Here is a 25,007-nt window from a genome sequence, read left to right on the forward strand (position 1 = left end):
AACTTTAGTAAGGGGGAAGTGTGAATAAATGATCGAAGATTTATTAATAACGAAAAAATTAAAAGTGTTCGTTGGCTGTCACTGAGTAGCATTTGCGCTCGCCACACAAAATATAAATATAAATACCCCCAAGAACGGTCAGAGACGTAGGACAACCAGAGGGTATAATATATAGGAATGACGGGGCTGGTGGTAAAGGATAGCTTGTTGAAACAGGAGAATGTCATTGTCAGTCGCGTAAGAAAAAGGTGTCGATAAAAAAGCTAAGCCTATGGCTAAGGCTATGCTAAGGTTGGCTCGTCTTTTTTTCGTCTTTTTCAGCCCTCGACGCTCAAGCCATCTCTTTAACTGAACATTTTTATGTACTTCCACATCTTTGCAAGTGAATTTGGCACCAGGGACATCATTTTTGGAGCGAATTGGTAGGTTTAGCTTTGTAAACATCTCCTTCGTACACAATTTCCATTCATTTCCTATTGGGGACAAATGGTGGCGTGTCCTCCCAAGCGACAGTAGCTAACGTCATTATTATTAATGAGTGGAAGTGATGTGTTACTTGCGGTACGCCATTGAGACTTGCCTGATAACAGTTGGTGTGATTTCAGCACAAAAGAAGATGCTGAGAGTGCTGACAGCATGAGAAGAGAACATGCCAATGATGGAGAAGGCCACAGAGAATTTCCTTTTTAGGCTATCTCGCAGAACTGCCCGAAACAGAAAAAAAGTCGGACATTTATCATTTTGTAATCTGGCAAAGTGAAAAAGGTTCATGTATCATACAGGAGCTGTACCTGTATCATGACGAAGACTGTACTTTCCAATCACTTGATTCACCAGTGGTTGGTGTGTGGAGGGCAGAAGGGAAATCATGATATTGATAACTATGTCACATGTCACAGTTCAGGTGCAATTAGATTCCAATGTCACTCACTAAAATACTAATCGGATCAATTTGTTGAATACATTCAAATAGAAAACAGTATAAGAACAGGAAAATTTGAAATCTGTTTGATTACTTACAATTGAGCAAGCCTAGCTGCAATAGTGATGCAAGGGCCGTGATGATCATGAAGGTAAGAAGCCCTCCTCGTCGACCCATGAGTCCGACCATGGGGCACAGTGCCAAGCATGTTGCCACAGCGATGCCGGCCATGGTGTAGTAGTCTGTGTGGCACAAAGCAGTGGGTTGGGCCTCGGGGTCCATCATACTGCGAGCGAAGCAGTGGTGTATCCCGTATCCTGTCAGCCTGCAAAAATATACACATAATTGCGATTGTTGATATTTCAGCTCATAGATCTTGTCCTAATCTTAACTAGGAAAGGAAGTATTTTAACTCCAGTCACACTAGGCCAGAGGTTGGCAACCCAAAATGTTGAAAGAGCCATATACTGTAGGAGTAAAAATAAATAAATAAATGTCTGGAGCCACAAAAATTGAAAGCTTTTTGTAAGCCTTATGATGAAGGCAACACATGCTGTAATGTATGTCTTGTATATTACCGTACTTTTTGGACTATAAGTCATTTTTTTTCATAGTTTGGCTGGGGGTGCGACTTACACTCTGGAGCGACTTATGTGTGAAATTATTAACACATTATTATACCATTTCACATGTTATTTTGATGTTTTGGAGTGACACTGATAAACATGGTAAACTTTTTAGCATGTTCTTTATGCTATAGTTATCTGAATAACTCTTAATAGCTATGTTACGTTAACATACCGGTCACGTTCGCATTCTGTTGTTCATGCATCATGTAACATTATCATACTGTACACTTATTCAGCATGTTGTTCTCTATTGTATTTTTATTTTAAATTGCCTTTCAAGATGACATATCTGTTCTATGTGTTGGATTTTATCAAGTAAATTTCCCCAAAAAATGTGACTTATACTCAGGTGCAACTTATATGTTTTTTTCCTCTTCGTTGGGCATTTTATGGCTGGTGCGACTTTTACTCAGGTGCGACTTATAGTCCAAAAAATACAGTAATTCCCGCTCATGCTAAATCCTGCGCCACAATACGGAAGCTATATTACACTACTATCAAAATGATATCAAAAAGTTGGCTACAAATACACAATGAACCTTCATGATTATTGTATTTTTCGCACTATAAGGTTCACCTGAAAGCCTTCAATTTTATCAAAAGCTGACAGTACGCCTTATATACAATTTGATGTGCTTTATATATGGATCAATATTGGTTAAGCATGGTATGACATTCCATTTAGCTCAGCTCCATTTTGTGGATGCATAACGCAACGCCAACAACTACTACTACTGCGCCTTATAATGCAGTGCACCCTATACATGAAAATGGTTTTAAAATAGGCCATTTATTGAAGGTGCGCCTTATACCCCAATGTGCCTTATGGTGCGGAAAATACGATACATTTTTTTTTCCCACAGTGCATCCTATAGAGAATGACGCACCACGCACTACGCTGTAGGATGATGCTGCCTTAGGTTTAACTTCATTGCAATATTAATGAATTAGAAGAATGTTTGTGTCATGTTTGCCCTCCTACAGAAAACGTATTAAAACTAAAAATATATTTCCGTATCCCATCTTTTTCTATTTTCAAACATTTTTGAAAAAGCTCCATGGAGCCAATAGGGGAGCGCTAAAGAGCCACATGCGGCTCCAGAGCCGCGGATTGCTGAGCCCCGGATTAGGCAAACTGCAGTCCATTGATCAGTCAAGACAAAAAATGATGATGAATAGCCATATGATGTCGCATTATTTATATAGCTGATGCAACAAACCACTTTTTCAGCTTACTTAGTGGAAACAAAAAAACTTAAGTGTGACAGTCAAAACCATTCCATGGCATGTTGAACAGAACTGTATTGCTGCGTAATGGGAATGTGTTATTGGAGCGAATGTGAACACACTTACGAGTTGACACACAGAACCACAATGTTTTTCCACAGGTTCCTTGTGCTCATCATTTTCACGATGCAGGTTCTGTGCGGTTTCTTGTGCAGCTCCTGTTCTAGCTCTGCTTACAAAAAAAAACAAGACACAAGGTATGTAAAACACGTTGTTGTCTACCATTACTGTACTCAAAATGCTTTTACCTAGATACCTCATTCACATGATGTTTAATAAAAAATGCATAATCACAATTGAAAAGTAAGTGTTCATTCACACTGGTAAGCAGCACTAAGAACAACTCTGAGTTCAATATCTTGTTCCATGATACGTCAAAATTCGTGGCAAAAAACTCGCAAGGCTGAAGACTACCCCAAAATTGGCACCGTGCTACTGCTTGTGCTTGTCTGACCAGTAAATTTGCCTTAAATTTATAGTTTCATTCATTCCTTCATCATCTGTACCCCTTATCCTCACGAGGGGTCGCGGGGGTGCTGGAGCCTATCCCAGATAACTAAAGTATGGGCAGGAGGCGGCATACACCTTGAACTGGTTGCCAGCCAATCACGGGACGCATACACACACTGAGGGGCAGAAGTATTTGCATCCCTTGTGATTTTGCAAGTTCACCCATTTAGAAAATATGTAGAGGTCTGAAATTTCAATCATAGATGCAGTTCCACTTATAGAGACATAATCTTAAAAAGAAATCCGGAACTCACGTTGTATGATTTTTCAATAATTTATTTTTAATTTACTGGGGTTCATAAGTATTTGTCAGTGTTGGGAAAGTTCATTTTCTACATGAACTAGTTCAAATTGCAGTTCACAAATTTTAAAATGAACTGTTCAGTTCATAGTTCATAATTCAAAATTTTGAACTAAAGTTCATGGTTCCAAAAAATGAACTTTTGTAGTTCAGTTCTTTTTGTTCGCCAAAAATTGTTGCAAGCTATTATTGGCAGCGTCCATATAGAACCACAGACAGCAATTCATGCATCCTTTTTAACACTGAAACTATGTGTCAGATTCATCTTCATATTCGATTTCAATTTCAATTTCTCCCACAATATACTGCAGAACTAGGTTGTTTAGCTGCGGCTGGGAGAGACAGAAAACGGGGCCACTCTGGTATGCTGTTAGCGGTATTTGGGTGGCAGAGGTACTGCTCTGGCCAACCGTTGCAGTCTCTTTCTTAATCGCACATGCTCGCAGTCGCAGATACCTAGCAAGGCTTGTCGCGTGCTTTATTTCGATGTGCCGTTTCAGGTTGGCTAAAGACGTTACCGACGTACGGACGGTCTTCTTCAATCCAGGTGGACAAAGTTTACAAGTAAACGTTATATTTTTGCCATCCGGGTAGGGAATGACTTTTTCGTAAAACTCTTTTAAATGCTGGTACAGTGTAGAAAGTTGCTCTGAGCGGGCCGGGTTTCGAGAGCTGCCAGCTTCTGTGTCCATGCTGCTGTTGTTGTGATGACGTATTTGCTTAAACAATACGGCCGTGACAGGCTGCTTGGGTTGCGAGGTTGGATAATTTTCCGCTATTTAGGTTAATTTTTTTATTGTGTGTTTTTAGCCTATGGCTTTATATGCAGTTTTGTCGATAAGGCTCTAAATGTGATGAACTCATGAACGAAGTTATGAGCACCGCTCACAACCGCTAGAATGAGCGCGTTCACAGTAACGTTCATGAGACAGAAATATGATGCGTTCCATTCACGTTCGCCCAAAATATGAACGTGTTCATGAACGATCGTTCATTGAACGCGTTCATGCACAACACTGGTATTTGTACCCCTGAGAAAATTAGTGCTAATATTTAGTGCAGAAGCCTTTGTTTGCTATTACAGAGGTTTGATGCTTTCTGTAGTTCCTCACCAGGTTTTCACATATGGAAACAGATTTTGGCCCATTCCTCCACATAAATTTTGTCCAGATCTGTCAGGTATCGGGGCTGTCATTGAGAAACACCAAGTTTCAGCTCTATCCAAAGATTTTCTATTGGACTGAGGTCTGGAGACTGGCTATGCCACTCCAGAACCTGGATATGCTTTTTACGCAGCCACTTCTTGGTCAGCTTGGCTGGGTGCTTTGGATCATTGTCATGTTGGAAGATCCAACCACATCTCATCTTCAAGTCTCTGACTGAGGGAAGGGAGGTTGTGGATCAAAATCTGACGATACATTTCACCATTCGTCCTCTGCTTTATACATTACAGTTGTCCTGTCCCCTTTGCCGAAAAGCAGCCCCAAAGAATGAGGTTTCTACCTCCATACTTCACAGTGGGGATGGTGTTCTTGGGATTGTACTCATCCTTCTTTTTCCTCCACACACGATGAGTAAAACTTGCACCAAAAACTATTTTGGTCTCATCTGACCACATGACTTTCTCCCATGACCCCTCTGCATCATTCAGATGGTCCCTGGCAAATTTCAGACGGGCCTTCACATGTAGTGGCTTCAGTAGGGGAACCTTCTGAGCAATGCATGATTTTAAACCATTGCAGCGTAGTGTTCTACTGACAGTAGCTTTTGAAACTGTGCATCTAGCTCTCTTCAGGTCATTGACCAGCTCCTGCCATGTAGTTGTAGGCTGAGACCTCACTTTTCTCATCATGAGTTAAGCCCGAGTTATGCTCCCGCGTTGCGGTGAAGGCGCAGCGACTACGGCATCATTCGACATTCGATGGTTCTCCGGCCAGGTGACGCGTTGCTCTGTAATTCACCGCCAAACCACGAGAGAGGTGTTGTGTTATGTTTGTACGGTTTTGGGGCATGCTTGTTGACTTCCTCTTGTCTAGTTTAACAGAAAAAATAAACAATGCAAGATGGAACGCTTGAATGTGGATCTTCAGCTCATCAACATTGAATAAATGTTGATCATACAAATGTTGAGGTGCAGGCGACGCAGAAGACGGTTTTGAGGCGGTCTGTCCAACTTTTGATGCTGCATAGAGTTCTTCTAGCCTTGGGTGAAAACCAGCTAGCTGTGGCGGCAATCTTCAAACTGGTGTTGAGCACTGTGTCCAGCGTTTTGTCCGAGGTCTGCAAAGCCCTCCGGCCCGATTTGTTTGCCGTGTCCTACAAACAGCCAGTGTGAAGCCATAGCAGATTTCTGGCGTCTATGGAACTTCCCAAACTGCATTGGAAGCCTTGATGTTAACGTTATAATAAAAAGCACCGAGGCACTCTCAATCAGTGATGATGTATCGTGTGAACTGTCTGTTATTGAAAATTAAAGATCAAAACAACTCTTTTGACACCAAACCTGTGCTTTTTTCTTTATATACTTAAAGCGTGACACATAAATAAATCACAGACTCACAGCAAACATATGTACACAATAAATGATGAAGTGCACCAACCAAAAATACGACATAAAGTGATAAAAAGCTGGCAGTTTTTGGCCGACTGGGTCACCGCTTTGTGTGGCCACTCGATTCCGAACACACACGTCTCTGTGGTTATTCCATTTTTTTATTCAATCGCTGACCATGCCATTTGGCAAACTTAATGAGGTCTTGCCGAGACTTGCTCTTCGATGATACTCCCGTCGGCATGGTCCAATTTTTCGTCTAGAAAAATAATGTTTTACATTGGCGGTGATTTCGCGCTGAACCGGAAACAACAGTCTGAGTAAACCAATCCCAGTCAATTTTCGCCACGTCATATGCGTTGACGTGACACTAGGTTTTGAAAAATCAATAGGACCGCGTCGGGCTACGGCGCAGGGTCGTAAATCGAGTCTTCCTTGACGGCGCAGGTCTGACGCAGAAGTATAACTCGCCTTTACGCCCCATGAGGAGAGATTTTATATGGAGAAGTAGATTATTAGTCATGTTTAGCCTTTTCCATTTTCTAACAATTGATACAACTGTTGATTTATTCTCACCATGCTGCTTTCCCTGGTCTTACCCATGGCAGCAGTTGGATTATGACTGACTGTGGGGTGCACAGGTGACAATATTGAGCTCAAACTGGTGGTGGGTTACTCATAGGGTAAAGGGGGACTTTTTTTTAAGGTAGACTGACAACTTTTTGAGTGTCATCATTATTGCTGATTCTCAGGGGTACATATTCTTAGGAACCTCAGTAAATTACAAATAAATTATTGAAAAATCATACAATGTGAGTTCCGGATTTTGTTTTAGATTATATCTCTATAAGTGGAAATGCATCTATGATTTAAATTTCAGACCTCTACCCTTTTTCTAAGTGGGTGAACTTGCAAAATCACAAAGGGTTCAAATACTTCTGCTGTTGACTGAATAGACAAATAACACTCACAATTACATTGGATTTGGAGTTTCCAACCAGCCTACTCTGCATGTATCTGGCATGGAGGAGGAAACTGCAAAAACCACGCAGAGTATGCAAATATTTTTTACCTGTGAAAACTCCGCTAGGTTCGCTTGCCAAATCAATCTGGTTCTTTCTTGCAATGCGCAGCATCATAGTTTTTGAGCGTCTGTAGTGCTGGGTGGTCAACAGCCACCGTAATGATTCAGGAAAAATCCTGCAATCACGAAAATAAATACATGAAAATATAATGATGAAATAAATGGAAACAGCATGAATATCATTGATAACATATCATAACACTCATGCAGTACATACAGTATATGTAAAGTTTTAGCCAACTCACCAGACGTAGGGCAACATCAACACGAAAGGGCTTATTATAACGATCTGCAGGACCTGCCAGTCATCTCGATGTGGCCAATTGCGGCACAAAGCAGCCACACCGGGCATCAGTAGCTGTCCTCCGACCATCAGGAAACTGGCCACCATGGTCATGGAGAAACGCCAGGCAGGCAAGCAAAGCTCAACCCCTGAAATGATAATAGTAGAAGGATCTGGTAAAACATTTAAGCCAAATAAAAGCCAAATTTAAAGCTTTTTAAGACATTTTTAGGACCTTAAAAATATAATTTAAGACCAAAGCACATCGCAACAATTTCTGATGAAGAAAAAAAAAAATATATATATATATATATGTTTCATGTAACTGATGTTTTTCTCCTCTCATGTATTGATACATGGATCGGTCAGGAAATCATTCTACAAAACAACTAATAAACCGAAAAACAAGCTCTTTTCATCCTTATTCTGTGAATTGGAAAGATTTTATTACTAGTAGAAGTCCAACCCATTTGATGTGGGAGGGTGGCAGCCAATGAACAAATGTTCATTCTAGGGCTGCAACGATTAATCGATTAACTCGAGTAATTCAATCAGAAAAAAGATTCTAATTAAATTTTGCTGCTTCTAGTATTCGTTTAATTAAAGTGGTGTTGTAATGGTTTGTTTTGAAAGTGTTTGCATTTAGTTTTATTGATTTGCGTGGATACGCTGCCTTCTAGTGGCAACAGCGAATCTGATATAACTCATTTCACATGGCTGAATCCAGCTGCTCCCTGTTAAGACCAACATGAGCTACGTTTTTGTTTGAGCTAATGTTTTTTCAATGCATTTGTAATTTAGTTTATGGGTATACTTAGCCATTTTGTGTGGGAATATATGTTTGCACCATTTGTTAAGAGCTTTGTAAAAAAAAAAAAAAAAAAAAAAAAAAAATTAGCATTTAAGCTAGCAAACTCTTGCTATGTAAGTTAGCCAATTCTTTTGTTTTACTTAGATCCTCATTTATTTATTTTTTTATACCGTTTGAGGCTGAACTCAGGGATTTTAATTTTTTATGTTCCTTATGTGATTACTCGATTATTCGAACTAATTAGTTCATCGATAAATCGTCTACTTAAATAATCGATAGCCGCAGTCCTAGCATTGACGTCGCTAGACATCCAATCCTGTCAACGGCAGCTAGTGAGCTAACACTATTCTAGTGGAAGATTTTGTTACCAACCCTGCCATTATACGCATCCTCTGGAAACTACTGCAATTTCCCATTAAATTTAAGACAATTTACGACCTTGAGTATCTGAATTTATAATGTAACACTTTTTAAGGACCCACGGGAAACCTGTTTAAAAGCCCAAACTATCTTTAAGCTTAAAATATGTTCATGTGACAGCGAATATACTGTAAATACCATCATCAATTCACACTACAGATTAAAAAAAAAAAAAATCAATTAATTAGTTAGTTTGATTAATTCCGAACTAAAATGTCTTTTCTGAATTTCTGAGGACTCCTTGTTCATTTATTAATTGATTGATTTAGTTTTATATGATGTTTTGCACTAGCCTCCAGCGGTATAGGAACATTACTTAACGTCATTTCTGTTGCCTTCTTAGACACACAAGTAATTTGATTTACCGTAGTTTTGTGCATTACATGTTGTGATTGACTTGTACAAGGCAGGCATGTCGAGTTTGCTTTTTATCAGAACTTGTGTGCTCCATTTTCAAATCAGTTTTTAGAAAATACAATTCAATTCAGGAATACTACATTTTCTTTTAAATGAAATGTTAGTTGTGTACTTGTACATAACAAATACTGATACTTAATAATGGTTTAATGTCTTGCAATTTTGATGAAGATGTTTCTTATTTTAATCATCATTGTCCAAAAACATCAGTCTGTTAGCAAAGGGGCTTAACAAATAATACCATATTGTTTCAGTTGGATATCTGGTTTGGAAATTAAGTCCCAGAAGTGTTTTAAAAGCCTGAGTCCCTGCAGAGATTGAAGAGGTTAGGGGTCAGCCTGTTATTGCTCAGACCATACGCCACACTGTACATCAAATTGGTGTGCATGGCTGTCACCTGAGGAGGAGCCTCTTCTGAAGACGGTACACAAGAAAGCCCGCAAACAGTTTGCTGAAGACATGTCAGCAAAGCACATGGATTAATGGAACCATGTACTATGGTCTGATGAGACAGGCGGGCTTTCTTGTGTACCGTCTTCAGAAGAGGCTTCTTCCTGGGGTGACACACCAATTTGATGTAGAGTGCGGCGTATGGTCTGAGCACTAACAGGCTGATCCCCCACCTCTTCAATCTCTACAGCAATGCTGACAGCACTTCTGTAACAAGTCACATGACATTTTGGAGGGAAAATGACAAGCAGTACTCAATTTGGACATTTAGGGATGTAGGTTTTTTTTCAAAGGGGTGTACTCACATTTGTTGCCAGGGGTTTAGATATTAATGGCTATATCTTGAGCTATTTTGAGGGGAAAATAAATTAACTCTATTATATAAGCTGCAAACAGAATACTTTTCATTGTGTCAAAGTGTCATTTTGTCAGTGTTGTCTCATGAAAAGATATACTTAAATATCTGCAGAAATGCGTGGGGTGTACACTGTATACACCTGCGGTCAAAATGTTGTGAGACACTTCACAACTGAGTGGAATGAGAAAGTGTCTCAAACCTTATATAAGCACAACAGATACACAGAAAGTTGTATAGAAACATTTTAATCTCGTGTGTCCCAATAGGTATTTGTAATCCACAGTTGGAGAATAAGTCTGAGTGTAAATTTTCAACATTTATAAACTTGCTTTAAAATCCTACTATCACATTTTCCCCCCACACTCATTAAATGATTGAATCTTGTCATATAGTATTCAATAAGCAATTATCAAGACTCACACAGATCCATAGCTATTGAAATTGTGCAAAAAATAATATTGGTATTGATTCGCCTCTGCATATTTGAAACCGATGACATAATCAAACGCAAGGATTCTGGCAGAGGGCATATGACTAACTGGAAAACAGTAGTCGAGACTCATTGATTTCATTATTATTATTATTTCTCACGAAGTGACGAATGCTATGTACCTGCCCAGATACCCCATACATCGTATGGGCTTCACCTACGGGAACCCTAGCAGCTGGCATGGAAGTGCCTGGAACAGGCAGAATTGGTGAACAAATTAATGCTACAGGTGAGGTCACCAAGGGTTTGTCCAGCTCGTCTTTCTTTTCTTTTCTTTTTAGTTGATCCAGATTACTGACAGCAAAGACATCTAAAATACCTACCACTAGGCATGTGCCAATAGCCGGTTTCAAGGTATACCGTGGTATGAAAATGTCACGGTTTCAAAACCGCAAAATTTTCCGTCATACCGTCCCTAAGGTATTAGCTATTCTTTATGTACCATAAATGCAGGGAGAAATCCCTCGCTTGCAGATGCAAGGCTCAGCCTTCCCCCACTGGTTGTTGCTCAGTGTTAGTGAGTAAGCTGTGCTACATGATGGCTGGAGGAGGTGAAACTCCTGAACTTTTTCTCCCCATCGAAGAAAACGAAATCGCTGGTATGTGAATACTTCGGCCACAGAAAACTTACAGACGGCCACGGCTGAGAGGAGAAGGGCCAACAGATATGTAAAACATGCTTGCGGAGAATGGCTGCTGAGGAGGCAATACCTCCAATATGATTTCACATTTACACAAAATTAAAGGTTTGTAAACACTATCATAAATATTTCCCACCAGCTACGAAAGTAAACTCAGGCGTGTTTAGTGTGTCTAGCGGTGGTAAAACATGTACAGTGGGGCAAATAAGTATTTAGTCAACCACCATTTGTGCAAGTTTTCCTACTTGAAAAGATTAGAGAAGCCTGTAATTGTCAACATGGGTAAACCTCAACCATTATAGACAGAATGTGGGGGAAAAAAACAGAAAATCACATTGTTTGATTTTTAAAGAATTTATTTCCAAATTAGAGTGGAAAATAAGTATTTGGTCACCTACAAACAAGCAAGATTTCTGGCTGTCAAAGAGGTCTAACTTCTTCTAACGAGGTCTAACGAGGCTCCACTCGTTACCTGTATTAATGGCACCTGTTTTAACTCATTGTTGGTATAAAAGACACCTGTTCACAACCTCAGTCAGTCACACTCCAAACTCCAGTATGGCCAAGACCAAAGAGCTGTCGAAGGACAACAGAGACAAAATTGTAGACCTGCACCAGGCTGGGAAGACTGAATCTGCAATAGGTAAAAAGCTTGGTGTAAAGAAATCAACTGTGGGAGCAATTGTTAGAAAAATAAAAGACATACAAGACCACTGATAATCTCCCTCGATCTGGGGCTCCATGCAAGATCTCACCCCGTGGCGTCAAAATGATAACAAGAACGGTGAACAAAAATTCCAGAATCACACGGGGGGACCTAATGAATAACCTACAGAGAGCTGAGACCACAGTAACAAAGGCTACTATCAGTAACACAATGCGCCGCCAGGGACTCAAATCCTGCACTGCCAGACGTGTCCCCTGCTGAAAAAAGTACACGTCCAGGCCCGTCTGCAGTTCGCTAGAGAGCATTTGGAAGATACAGAAGAGGACTGGGAGAATGTGTTATGGTGAGATGAAACCAAAATAGAACTTTTTGGTAGAAACACAGGGTCTCGTGTTTGGAGGAGAAAGAATACTGAATTACATCCGAAGAAAACCATACCCACTGTGAAGCATGGGGGTGGAAACATCATGCTTTGGGGCTGTTTTTCTGCAGAGGGACCAGGACGACTGATCTGTGTAAAGGAAAGAATGAATGGGGCCATGTATCGAGAGATTTTGAGTGAAAATCTCCTTCCATCACCAAGGGCATTGAAGATGAGACGTGGCTAGGTCTTTCAGCATGACAATGATCCCAAACACACAGCCAGGGCAGCAAAGGAGTGGCTTTGTAAGAAGCATTTCAAGGTCCTGGAGTGGCCTAGCCAGTCTCCAGATCTCAAACCCATAGAAAATCTGCGGAGGGAGTTGAAAGTCCGTGTTGCCCAACGACAGCCCCAAAACATCACTGCTCTAGAGGAGAACTGCATAGAGGAATGGGCCAAAATACCAGCAACAGTGTGTGAAAAGCTTGTGAAGTTACAGAAAACGTTTGGCCTCCGTTATTGCCAACAAAGGGTACATAACAAAGTATTGAGATGAACTTCTGGTATTGACCAAATACTTATTTTACACCATGATTTGCAAATAAAAATTCTTTAAAAATCAAACAAGGTGATTTTGTGTTTTTTTTTTCCACATTCTGTCACTCATAGTTGAGGTTTACCCATGTTGACAATTACGGGCCTCTCTAATATTTTCAAGTGGGAGAACTTGCACAATTAGTGGTTGACTAAATACTTATTTGCCCCACTGTATTTTTTTTTTTCTTTCTAGCATTTTTTTTCTTTCTAGCAACTGTCTGTGTTGGAAAAGAGACTGCATGTGTGTGTATTATGTAAACATGATACAAGTCATACACACATGCTTTTAATGGAAAATACTTCAATTATTTTTGTTCTGTTGATAATTATGTTAAGCTGTGGCTTTATGCGCAACTAAAGGACTGCATTTATTTTATCTTTATTTAAAAAAAAAAAAAAATATATATATATATATATATATATATATATATATATATATATATATATATATATATATATATATATATATATATATATATATATATATATATATAGGCACGGTGGCTGAGTGGTTAGCACGTCTGCCTCACAGTTCTAAGATCAAGGGTTCAATCCCGGGCTTCGGCCTTCCTGTGTGGAGTTTGCATGTTCTCCCCGTGCCTGCGTGGGCTTCCTCCGGGAACTCCGGTTTCCTCCCACATCCCAAAAACATGCATGGTAGGCTGATTGAACACTCTAAATTGCCCGTAGGTATGAGTGTGTGCGTGAATGGTTGTATGTCTCCTTGTGCCCTGCAATTGGCTGGCAACCAGCTCAGGGTGTCCCCTGCCTACTGCCCCGAGTTAGCTGGGATAGGCTCCAGCACCTCCGCGACCCTCGTGAGGAAAAGCGGCATGGAAAATGAATGAATGAATGAATATATATACATATAAATATATATATATATATATATATATATTATATTATATATATATTATATATTTTATATATATATATATATATATATATATATATATATATATATATATATATATATATATATATATATATATATATATATATATATATATATATATATATATATATATATATTACGGGTGTCAACAATAATCGATGCGGCGATGCATCCCGATGCGGGGCAGGGACGATCCGATTCGATGCGGGCAACACGCTGAATCGATTCAGCGCATTTTAAAATATATAAGTACGTTAAAAAATCTTCCCTGCGCAATTCCGGTGATGCAATGAATTTGGTTTCCCCATTTGTATTGTTATTCTCATGTTTACCTGTAGAAAGAGCTACTTTACATTCAAAGCAAGCCCGTAGAGGTTAGATCGGGCCTAAAAATTCCAGCCCACCCGACACGGCCCGCTGGTATTGAAGCCCGACCGGCCAGATCAATTAACTATAGATTTGCATGCCCGAGCCGAGTGATGCGGAAAAAAAAAAACGCAGCAGCAATTTATTTTCATTTCTTCAAGTTTTCTTACTGTTTAAATAGTCTACATATTTCTATGATATTTATAAAACCATTTACACAACGAAATAACGCTGGGAAAGTTTAATTTAAAAAAAAAAGAAAAAAAAAAGGTTTTACAGACACAGAGAGGAGAAGATTCAAAAGGATCACATTTGCCTTTGTGTGCATAAATAAAAGTGTCTTTCGTAACGAATTCTCAGTTGGCAGAAAAAAACGCAAGTTTACTCAATATTTAAATAGTCTACATATTTTTATGATATTTATAAAACCATTTACACAACAAAATAACGCTGGGAAAGTTTAATATTTTTTAAAAAACACGGTTTTACAGACATACAGAGGAGAAGACTCGAAAGGATCACATTTGCCTTTGTGTGCATAAATAAAAGTGTCTTTCGTAACGAATTCTCAGTTGGCAGAAAAAAAACGCAAATTTACTCAATATTTAAATAGTCTACATATTTTTATGAGATTTATAAAACCATTTACACAACAAAATAACGCTGGGAAAGTTTAATATCTTTTTTTAAAAAACACGGTTTTACAGACATACAGAGGAGAAGATTCGAAAGGAACACATTTGCCTTTGTGTGCATAAATAAAAGTGTCTTTCGTAACGAATTCTCAGTTGGCAGGAAAAAAACGCAAGTTTACTCAATATTCAAATTGTCTACATATTTTCATGAGAATTATAAAAGCATTCACACAATGAAATAACGGGAGGAGGAGAAGAAAAAGAGGGCTGCGCCACAGCCCTCTGCGCATTTGGGTTTTTTTTGTTTTGTTTTTTTAATAATTTATTAGTCCGGCGCGGCGGCCCGACCCGACCCGACCCACCGAAGCGTGAATGCTTAACATTTCGGGTCGGGTCGGGTCGGGTCGGTTTTGGGCACAAGATCTAACCTCTATGCAGGGGGGACGAGGAACCCAAATCCGCTTCCTCACTGGAATAACGTCACAGACAAGCGCAGTTGTAATCGAGAGAGCAGAGAGATAGGACATAACATAACAATGGCTGAAACGGAGAAAGAGGGAGCGAGAAATATTGTAGATATAAGATCGGCTATGCCTACATTTTACTTTTGTTCTACATTGCAATTTAGTTGATGTTTTGTTTGCAACTGAACTGATCCCTGGATTGATATTGCGATAAAGATGCTGCTGCACTACAATATTTTCTTTGTCGCTTTCTTTAATATTTATTTGAATATTTTTATTGATGGGTCGTTGTGACTAAAATACAGTGACTGTTATTACTGATGTTGCACAGGAGTTCAGATGTTGCACTGTGTGAAAGGCTGCTACTGTGTGTAAAAAAAAAAAAAAAAGAGAAAGCCCTGGTCTCATTCAAAGCCCTAATTAAATGCTGTGATCTGATTTTTTTTTTTTTTAATATATATGAAAGTATACTATTTTCATTTGACTTCAACCAGGAGTGACACAAGAGCCAATAAAAAGTTGTTTAATGTCTGTCCACTTGTGTTGGCTCATGATTCACGAAAAATATGCTTTGCTTTAGAATTTTAATGCATCCCAGGCTTTAATGCATCGCAATGCATTGCCGAATCGAACCGAATCGAATCGTGACCCTCTGAATCGAATCGAATCGAATCGTGGCCCTCCGAATCGTAATCGAATGGAATCGTGAGGGCAGTGTCGATGCACACCTCTAATATATATATATATATATATATATATATATATATATATATATATATATATATATATATATTTTTTTTTTTTTTTTTTTTTTTTAACTTAGCATTATACTTATGTTCTAATTTGCTCATATGTTTTGAAAAAGAAAAATCCTGTTTAATGATTTAAAAAACATTTTTTTACCCATCTCAAAGTCACACATTTTAGAGCTGTAATTGCAATACCATGAAACTGTGAAACCGTGATATTTATGCTTAAGGTTATCATACCGTCAGAATCTCATACCGGCACATGCCTGCCTACCACCAAACTAACAAAACAAAAAATATTCCCTGGCTCAGAGTGCAAGTGTCTACTGCTGCCATCTTGACTAAGATATTGCATATACATATGCATTTAAATTTTCAGTTCTTGTCTTATTTTTTGAAAAATAATAAAAAATATGGGGGAGAAAAAGGTATTGCATTTATACAAATGCACACTCAAACACCTACACAAACACAACCCCACACACACCCCGTCATAGATCTTTTGTTCTCGCTGTGTAACAGAATAGTCTTGTGCTGATTATCTCACTGCCCACCCCCAACCCTGTGAGCTTGTGCTTGTATCGCCTCACTCCCCAGCCTCTTCTTACCACTGAAGTGTCCCTCTTACCCAAGACCCCATCCCTATGAACACTACTTAGTCATCCTCCCCCCTTTTCCTCCCCCATTCATTCACCAGGCACTTCCGCACTTTGCAAGTGACACAAAATAGTTGGTGACAAAAAGGGGAGAGAAATGGGGTAGAACTATACAGACGGCACCACCGATCTTGATGACAAATGGCTGACTGTCACAGCACAAACACACTGACTTTGAGTTGTAATTGCTCACTCACTGACTTTGCTAGAAGCATGAAAACAGGTTTTGAGATACATCAACTGCCCCTATCTGTGTTGTAGGGTATGATAGAGCTGTCTAGAGAGCTGAGGCATGGTAAATATTTACCAGATATGTCTTACACTGTGTTTAATATCTTGTGGTAGTGATAATTTGATCCCCAATCAAATGTGGCGTTTTCAGAGCCTCCTTTCAAGCAATTACTGATTTGAGTTCCGTCATGTTTAAATGAAGGTCAAGTGTTATTTTATCCTGCCACAGTAACAGATTACAATACAAAATGATTAAAATAAACCTAACCAAGCACGAGAACTTAGAAGCTCATTGCTAATAGCTCGCCCAGGATGTCCCTACAACGAGCTCAATTACCAATAAACACATGCCAAATGGGTAGCACACCCGAATATGCACAGAGAACAGTGCGTCAGCAAATGTGTGCCAGCTCGCGTTTAATACAGACTGCATGCTGTAGCAAGATAAGCAAATGATGAAAAGTTTGAAATGAAGCGGAACAAAATAATTGTGTGCACGACGCGTGTGTATGCGTGCACACAAACTAGCAATAAATTGGTGGAAAGAGGAAGACAGAATGTGAATGCACGATAAACAAAGAGAAAACAATGAATAAACTGGGGGTTGAAATTCATTTGAACATGAAAATATTGCTTTGTCGCAGTGGAATTTTTGTATTGTGTTTGTGGCTGTGCACTTAATGAGAAATCAATCTTCTAAAAGTTCTTATTTTGCTCCAATGAATGTCGACTAGATTTGGTTAAAATACAATTTCATTTATTTTTGATGGTGTAAACAGTTTTTTTTACTAATTTTTAATATCACATTAAAAAAAGAAAGAAAGAAAAAAGAAAAGAATGGTCCGAAATTCAACCTGATAGATGTGCATTTCTGACCTGCATCTGCAACTAAGGGAAATACTTGGTTGAGGTTCTATTTGCCAAAGTAGGGTCAAATAAATATTTAATTTCACTTAGATTTTCCTCCCTCTTCTGTGAATTTTTACATATTATGTCCATCAAAAATAATGACCAAATATTCTTAGTGTGGTATTAGTTTAAGCTGATCCTAATGCTGTCGTTTGTTGGCAGTGCAGTATAGTAGTACATTTAAAGTTTTTTTTTTTTTTTTTTTTTAACAGAAGGGATTAATTGAATCCCCTGCTGAGTAAAACCCTCCCAACCACCCTGTCTCAAAGCCTGCCCTATAACTCCTTGTAAAGTCAGGCAAAATGATCCGACAAATTTGTAGGTTTAATAAAAGCCAAATAAAGCAAATAAATAAAAAACAGTTTTTATTTTTGAATTTTGTTTCATTAGGTTTTAAAAGTTAAATCATTCAAATGGGATCCGTTATTAGACTTTTTTGTTTCTTTACTTTATTTGGCTTTTGTTAAATCTACAATATGTCAGATCATTTTGCCTGACCCTGTACAGTACCAGTACATAATTTAGAAAAATGTCAACACTAGCATCCCACAATGTCTTAATCATCTGAAGTGGAACATTTTTGCCGCCCAACAAAAGAATATGCTTGGACAGATACAAGATAGCAGGCACTGTTTCACAGGGTCCAATTTTTCAAAATTGACATTTCCTCATTAAACATTGCAGAAACGCCTCCTTTATGATTGAAAGTTCTATAGTTGAAAGCTAGAGATCCAGTAGATGGGGAAAAAAGCTGTAAAAATGACACCAAGATCATTAAAATTGCAATGCAAGAAAGGTATTGACATTAGCCAGTGTTCTGTTTTATATTATATTACATTATACTATATTATATATATACATACATACAGCACATACATACAGGTATACAGTATATATGGCGGAATACACTCAGGTGACTTGAAGTTCCGCTCTGAGACCCCCAATTTGGCCAAATTTCAAATTGCCCTACGTAAATGTATGTGTGATACATCATTGAAAAGTTTAAAATCTCAATTTTCTGAGGGAAGAAATATTTTGAAAAGGAGGGCATTTAAAAAAAAAAAAAAAAAAAAAAAAATTTTAAACAGAAAACCCTAACTGGAGGAGAGAGCACGCGAGAGCAGAATTAAAGACGCCACGATTTCAACGAGATATAATCGCGTACTTACCTTGTTTTAATCCAAAAACTCCATGTAGCGTGTATCACTGAGTGTCAAGCCACAGCTGTGAATGGCCACAGCAGGATTTTGGGGGGATTTTATGGGTGAAACATGGTCATATAACAAGGGTCGCGATGCTGAAATTGCTGACATCAAGGAGTTGTCGAGATTTTATTTTTCATATATTTACCCTTTTAAACTTTTTTTTTTTTTTTTTTCAATTTTTCTTTGTTTGGATCAATTATTTATCATCTAACATATCGGAGAAAATGCGACAGTAACAAAAAAAAATACAATTAAGCGATAGTTATGAGGTACATATCCGTGACTTTTTTACAGACACCATTTTTTTCATTGTGATGTAACTTGTTTAAAAGTTTAAAATCTGCAAGTGAATAATTTTTTAAAGTAGTTTTTTTTAAATGAAATATTAGACATCAAATATGTATTTACTATTTTCTAAGCTAAAAATGACAGACTTTTGAATAATAAATATAATTAATTACCATCGTTTTATGGCTGGGTTGAAACAAAAGCGGTTGCGCGACATCTGTAAACGGGGGTTTTACAGGGTAAAACGGACAAATTAAAAAATAGTTCGGGGCTTAATGTGCCATGAATCTGCTATGGCAGCATATAGACATCTTTTTCAGTCTTGTCTGTTTTCTGCCATATGCAGTACATATATATATATATATATATATATATATATATATATATATATATATATATGCAGTGGGGAGAACAAGTATTTGATACACTGCCAGTGGGTTTCCAGAACAATTTTTTTTTGCTCAAATGTAAGCCCAGTATCTGCCATACTTACTCCAAAATCAAATCTGAAATAGAAAAAAAAATATTTGTTGTTTAAAGTCAAAGAGTGTATACATTATTATGGGACACCCTGTATTTATTAAAAATAAAAACCTGATCATTTTCACCCGATTCCGATCCTCAGAAAAATGGCCTGGTCCTTCCGATTTCCGATCAATTGATCGTATTGGGGAAATTCCTAGTTATGCAGATAGAAGTAATTGTTTTTCAGGCTCGTATTGAGCATTTAATTACAAAAAAAAATAAAACTTTAGTAAACAAATTCTACATTTAAAGTGCTTTCTTGTGGATGTTGATGTGCAGAGATATTTTCCAATAGCTGGTGAGTTAACAAACTTGTCATGAAGATACAAGTGATTTTCCGGGATGTCGTAGTTCTATTGGCATAGAATGTGATTGGACAGTAAGCAGCCAATCAGAAGATGCTCTGCATCCGTACTCCTGATTGGTTGAGAATAGTGGCAAACTTGGAACATGTAATGAACATGTAAGGGACAACTTGGCTGTACGTGAGCGGGACGATCAAAGCAAGTGCAGAAAATAGATTTACACAGAACAATAATTGTGAATTTATACCAACGACATGCTTTTGTGGACATAAAACATATTCCTTCGTGCACAGAATGCATACTTGTGAGCTTTGAAGACATTTTTTGTAAGCACATGGAATTGTGGCATGAATATAACACCATAGTCGTGAGGAAGCAAAGACAAAGCAGAGAAGTGTGAGGCATGTACTTACTGAGCACGTAGAGAGAGAGAGCGAGGCCCGCCAAGCAGAAACCCTCAAAGAAACGCAAGGTGCTGAACATGGTGACATTTATAGAGAAGGCAACACTCAAACCAAACACCAGCATGAAGAGCACAGAGAGAATCAACACTGGGTGTCGACCGAACCTTGAAAGCAGAGAGAAGAAGAAGAAAAAAGACAGACATAGTGTTTAAAAACTCTCATAAACCTACAACAGAAACTAATCTAGTGGGCAATTATACCCATTGTTTGGCTCAGACCATGTGGTCATCCTATTTAAAGGGGGGCAGTTTTGGTCATTAGGTCAGATTAGAGTGAAGCCATTTCTTTACATAGTTTCTATAGTTACTGATCCAGAGCACAATGCATAGGCTTTTTTCTCACGAGGCAGCTTAGATGGCTCTCAGGTTGCAGAAGGGACCACAGTACTCGGCCTGAAAGAGGCAGTTCAGTTTATTATGAAACTCCAGTATTCATATGGCTACAGTATATCACAAAAGTGAGTAAACCCTTCGCAATTCTGCAGATATTTAAGTACCTTTAATGGGACAACACTAACAAACTGACACTTTGACACAATGAAAAGTAGTCTGTGAGCAGCTTATATAATAGGGTTAATTTATTTTCCCCTGAAAATAACTCAAAATATAGCCATTAATATATAAACCCGTGGCAACAAAAGTGAGTATGCCCCTTAGAAACTACATCCCTAAATGTCCAAATTCAGTACTGCTTGTCATTTTCCCTCCAAAATGTCATGTGACTCGTTAGTGTTACTAGGTCCAGGTGTGCATAGGGAGCAGGTGTGGTCAAATTTATAGTGCAGCTCTCACACACTCTCTCATACTGGTCACTGAAAGTTCCAACATGACACGACGTGGCAAAGAACTCTCTGAGTATCTTAAAAGACGTATTGATGCGCTACATGAAGATGGCTAAGGCTACAAAAAGATTGCCAACACCCTGAAATTGAGCTGCAGCACAGTGGCTAAGCTCATCTAGCGTTTTAAAAGAGCAGGGTCCACTCAGAACAGGCCTTAGGTTGGTTGTCCAAAGAAGCTGAGCGCATATGCTGAGCGTCACATCCAAATGCTTTCTTTGAAAGATCGTCGCAGGAATGCTGTCAGCGGTGCTGCAGAGATTGAAGAGGTGGGGGGGGGGGGGGGGTCAGCCTGTAAGTGCTCAGACCATACGCCGCACTCTACATCAAATTGGTGTGCATTGCTGTCACCCCGTGACCCCAGGAGGGAGCCTCTTCTGAAGACGGTACACAAGAAAGCCCGGAAACAGTTTGCTGAAGACATTTCAACAAAGCACATGGATTACTGGAACCATGTCCTATGGTCTGATGAGACGAAGATTAATTTGTTTGATTCCGATGGTCTCAAGTATGCGTGGTGGCGACCAGGTGAGGAGGACAAAGATAAGTGTGTTATGCCTACAGTGAAGCATGGTGGTGGAAATGTCAAGGTCTAGGGCTGCATGAGTGCTACAGGTGTTGGAGAGTTACATTCCATTGTGGGAAACATGACCTCCAACATGTACTGTGAAATACTACAGCAGAGCATGATCCCCGCCCTCCAGAAACTAGGTCGCAGGGCAGTGTTCCAGGCTCCAGCCTGACAATGAACCCAAACACACATCCAAGATGACCACTGCTTTACTGAAGAGGCTGAGGGTAAAGATGATGGACTGGCCAAGCATGTCTCCAGACTTGAACCCAATAGAACATCTTTGGGGGATCCTCAAGCGGAAGGTGGAGGTGTACAAAGTCTCAAATATCCGGCAGCTCCGCTGCGTCGTCATGGAGGAGTGGAAGAGCATTCCGGTGGCAACCTGTGAAGCTCTGGTCAACTCCATGCCCAGGAGAGTAAAGGCAGTTCTGGATAATAGTGGTGGCCACACAATATATTGACAGTTGACATGTTGTATGTTAATAATGACAACTTTCACTAAGGGGTGTACTCACTTTTGTTGCCAGGGATTTAGATATTAATGGCTATATTTTGAGTTATTTTGAGGGGAAAATAAATTAACTCTATATTATAAGCATCATACAGGCTAATTTTCATTGTGTCGAAGTGCCATTTTGTCAGTGTTCTCACATGAAAAGATACACTTAAATATCTGCAGAAATGTGAGGAGTGTACAGTACTCACTTTTGTGATATACTGTAATTTCGTCACCAGTGGTTTTCCACCAAGCACAAGTGCTTTGCATAGGTGAGACCAACGGCTGGCTGCCACCAATGACGTAGCATGGCGGGCAGGCAACGGCGTCTCATGCCGCAGCACTTGATGTATCGTGGTCAGCTCAAGTTCTGACAAGGATCCGATAAATTTCAAGTGTTACTTCCGGCACCAGCGACCCAAAAAAGACCTCTGTCACCAAAATACATCTTCCGTCATGTTCATATGCATTTTATGATATGTGAGCTTTGCGTAATAATGCAGCGGTGTCTATAGCGGTGTATGCAGTTGACTGTGAAGGGTCCACTAAATTTAAAGCAAATTGTAGACTGCTACATGGCCATTGCTCGCTGATGGGCAGCTGTTTTGCTCTTGCTAAGCCCTGCTGATGACAGAGAGGTTTCGACTCTGTTCACAAAGCCTTACTACCATGGTGTATGAGTTGGGAAACATCTAAACAAAGTATCACCCATGTTGTAATCAGCTATGGAAAGCAGGCCTAGGTTTGAGCAAAGTCAGGGGACACTTCTACAGTGTCTGAGAACTGCTAGGCCAGCCTAATTTTTCCCCATTTTGAAGCCTTTAAATATAGTTTAATTTAGTTTTCTTTGTTTGTTTTATCGATTTAAATTTGGCGATGTTTTTAACAAAACTCTTTTTTTTTTTTTTTTTGACCCAATCAAATAATTGATTTATATTGACTTCCACTGGCGTGTTCCTTGATGGTTTGGACTTTGACCGAGCCACTGATGTTTGTTTTAAACCATTCAGAAGTTGACTTGATGGTATTTTTCAGACCGTTCTGCTGCAGGACACAAATGTCACCTTCAGGTGACAAACTGATGGTAGAACATTTTCTGTCTCCAGGTTCCCTACTGTTCCATATTTTCTCCTTTGGGGATAATGGATCTCACTGTGGCTAGCTGGTGTCCTATAGACTAATCCAAGCAAAACGACCAGAAGTACCCCATCCGCCATTCCTGAGGTGTGCCCTATGCAGCACACAGCCAACAACAGCTCACGTTACTGCTTACTTTGACTGACGCAGGGCTGTAATAGGTGTGCAAACACCCCAGTAATGCCGGTCAATCACCAGAGAGCAACGTACACAAATATTTACTCGGATTAGTCAATAGCTTTAGAGATAGTTTTGTAACCCTTTTCAGACTTATTGTTGTCAATTATGGTACTTTAGTTTTCATCATTCTGAATTTCTTTGGCTCAAGGCATGGTTGTTTGAGCTATTTGAGATATTATGGCATTCACTGTCAAATGGAGGCATAGTACAAACGGAGCATACTGTATTTTATGTGAGGACATACAGTGGCATAATGAGAAATTCAACTGTTGATTTGAAAAAAAACATTTGGCAACATGATAAATGATAATATAGCTATCACACTCACTATTTACAGTAATAGAACTGTTCTATTTTGGTCCATATGTACTCTTAGCAAGACTACAAAAAATAAATTGGATTTGATGAAGGTAAAACATACATACTCAACTGTGAATGACTTTGCGACCTGAGACATAGGGTTTGTAATTAGATTACCAGCAATTTAATAACGATTAATACACACTTTAGTCAGGAAAAAGAGGTGAATAAACAAGAGAGCAACATACCAGTCGGCCATGACACCCATCACTAGGTAGCCTATTATGGAACCCACAAGAAGAGAAAATTTGGCAATATGGACTTTCCAGGCTGAATCACACACCAAGTTCCACTGAAAACAGAGAGAAAAAAAGTCAAAAATCACTTTTCAGGTTTAGAGTACAACAAGCCCCAATATGAAAAAAGACAATCATCAATCATCTCTCGTGATCAGAGTGTTCTTTCGCTCAACAATTTTGATAATTCATGAAGGCCTGTGGGTGTGCAAACATCGTGGCACATTGGAATTGGAAACAGTTCTTATATCCATCTTGAGGGAAATGAGAAAAAAATGAGCATGTACAGGGCCATGCAGTGCAGTGCTGTGGGCATATTGAATAGCAATACTTTAGTAATTTTCCAATGTTTCTGCCAAGCCCATGGGTCAATGAACACACATAGCCACTCTCACCATGTGAATGTCAGACAAGGACATGCACATAGAAAGATAAGTGCATATGGACTTACGGTTGTGTTGGTCTTGAATATTACACACACTAGTAGTCACTATTATGTTGCGAAGCACTCCCTCACATAGTAGTCACTACAGTTGTCCAATATTGTCGGGTAGCTGATAACATCGGCCGATTAAAGCATTTAAAAATGATATCGGATAATATTGACATCGGTTTTACATTAGCGGTTTTGGGCCAGTTTGCATATGGCAGTGCTGTCATGTCCACTTATTAGCCTCCCTGTGTGTCTGTTGTTTTAACCCCCCCCCCCAACCTC

General features: G+C 39.1%; 1 protein-coding gene across 1 annotated transcript in view; it reads right to left on the reverse strand.

Annotated features, from left to right (window-relative positions):
• LOC130918686 (solute carrier family 22 member 23) overlaps positions 1-25,007 on the reverse strand; it is a 43,707-nt gene that overhangs the window by 8,193 nt on the left and 10,507 nt on the right. The window contains exons 2-9 of the mRNA XM_057840605.1: positions 24,245-24,348; positions 20,421-20,575; positions 7,530-7,716; positions 7,273-7,400; positions 2,905-3,007; positions 1,021-1,247; positions 792-824; positions 581-704 (exon numbers count right to left, since the gene is read on the reverse strand). Of these exons, the coding sequence (XP_057696588.1) occupies positions 581-704; positions 792-824; positions 1,021-1,247; positions 2,905-3,007; positions 7,273-7,400; positions 7,530-7,716; positions 20,421-20,575; positions 24,245-24,348 (1,061 nt within the window). The remainder of the gene's footprint in view (positions 1-580; positions 705-791; positions 825-1,020; positions 1,248-2,904; positions 3,008-7,272; positions 7,401-7,529; positions 7,717-20,420; positions 20,576-24,244; positions 24,349-25,007) is intronic.

This window comes from Corythoichthys intestinalis, chromosome 7, assembly GCF_030265065.1.
Source record: "Corythoichthys intestinalis isolate RoL2023-P3 chromosome 7, ASM3026506v1, whole genome shotgun sequence".
NCBI classification, from domain to species: Eukaryota; Metazoa; Chordata; class Actinopteri; order Syngnathiformes; family Syngnathidae; genus Corythoichthys; species Corythoichthys intestinalis.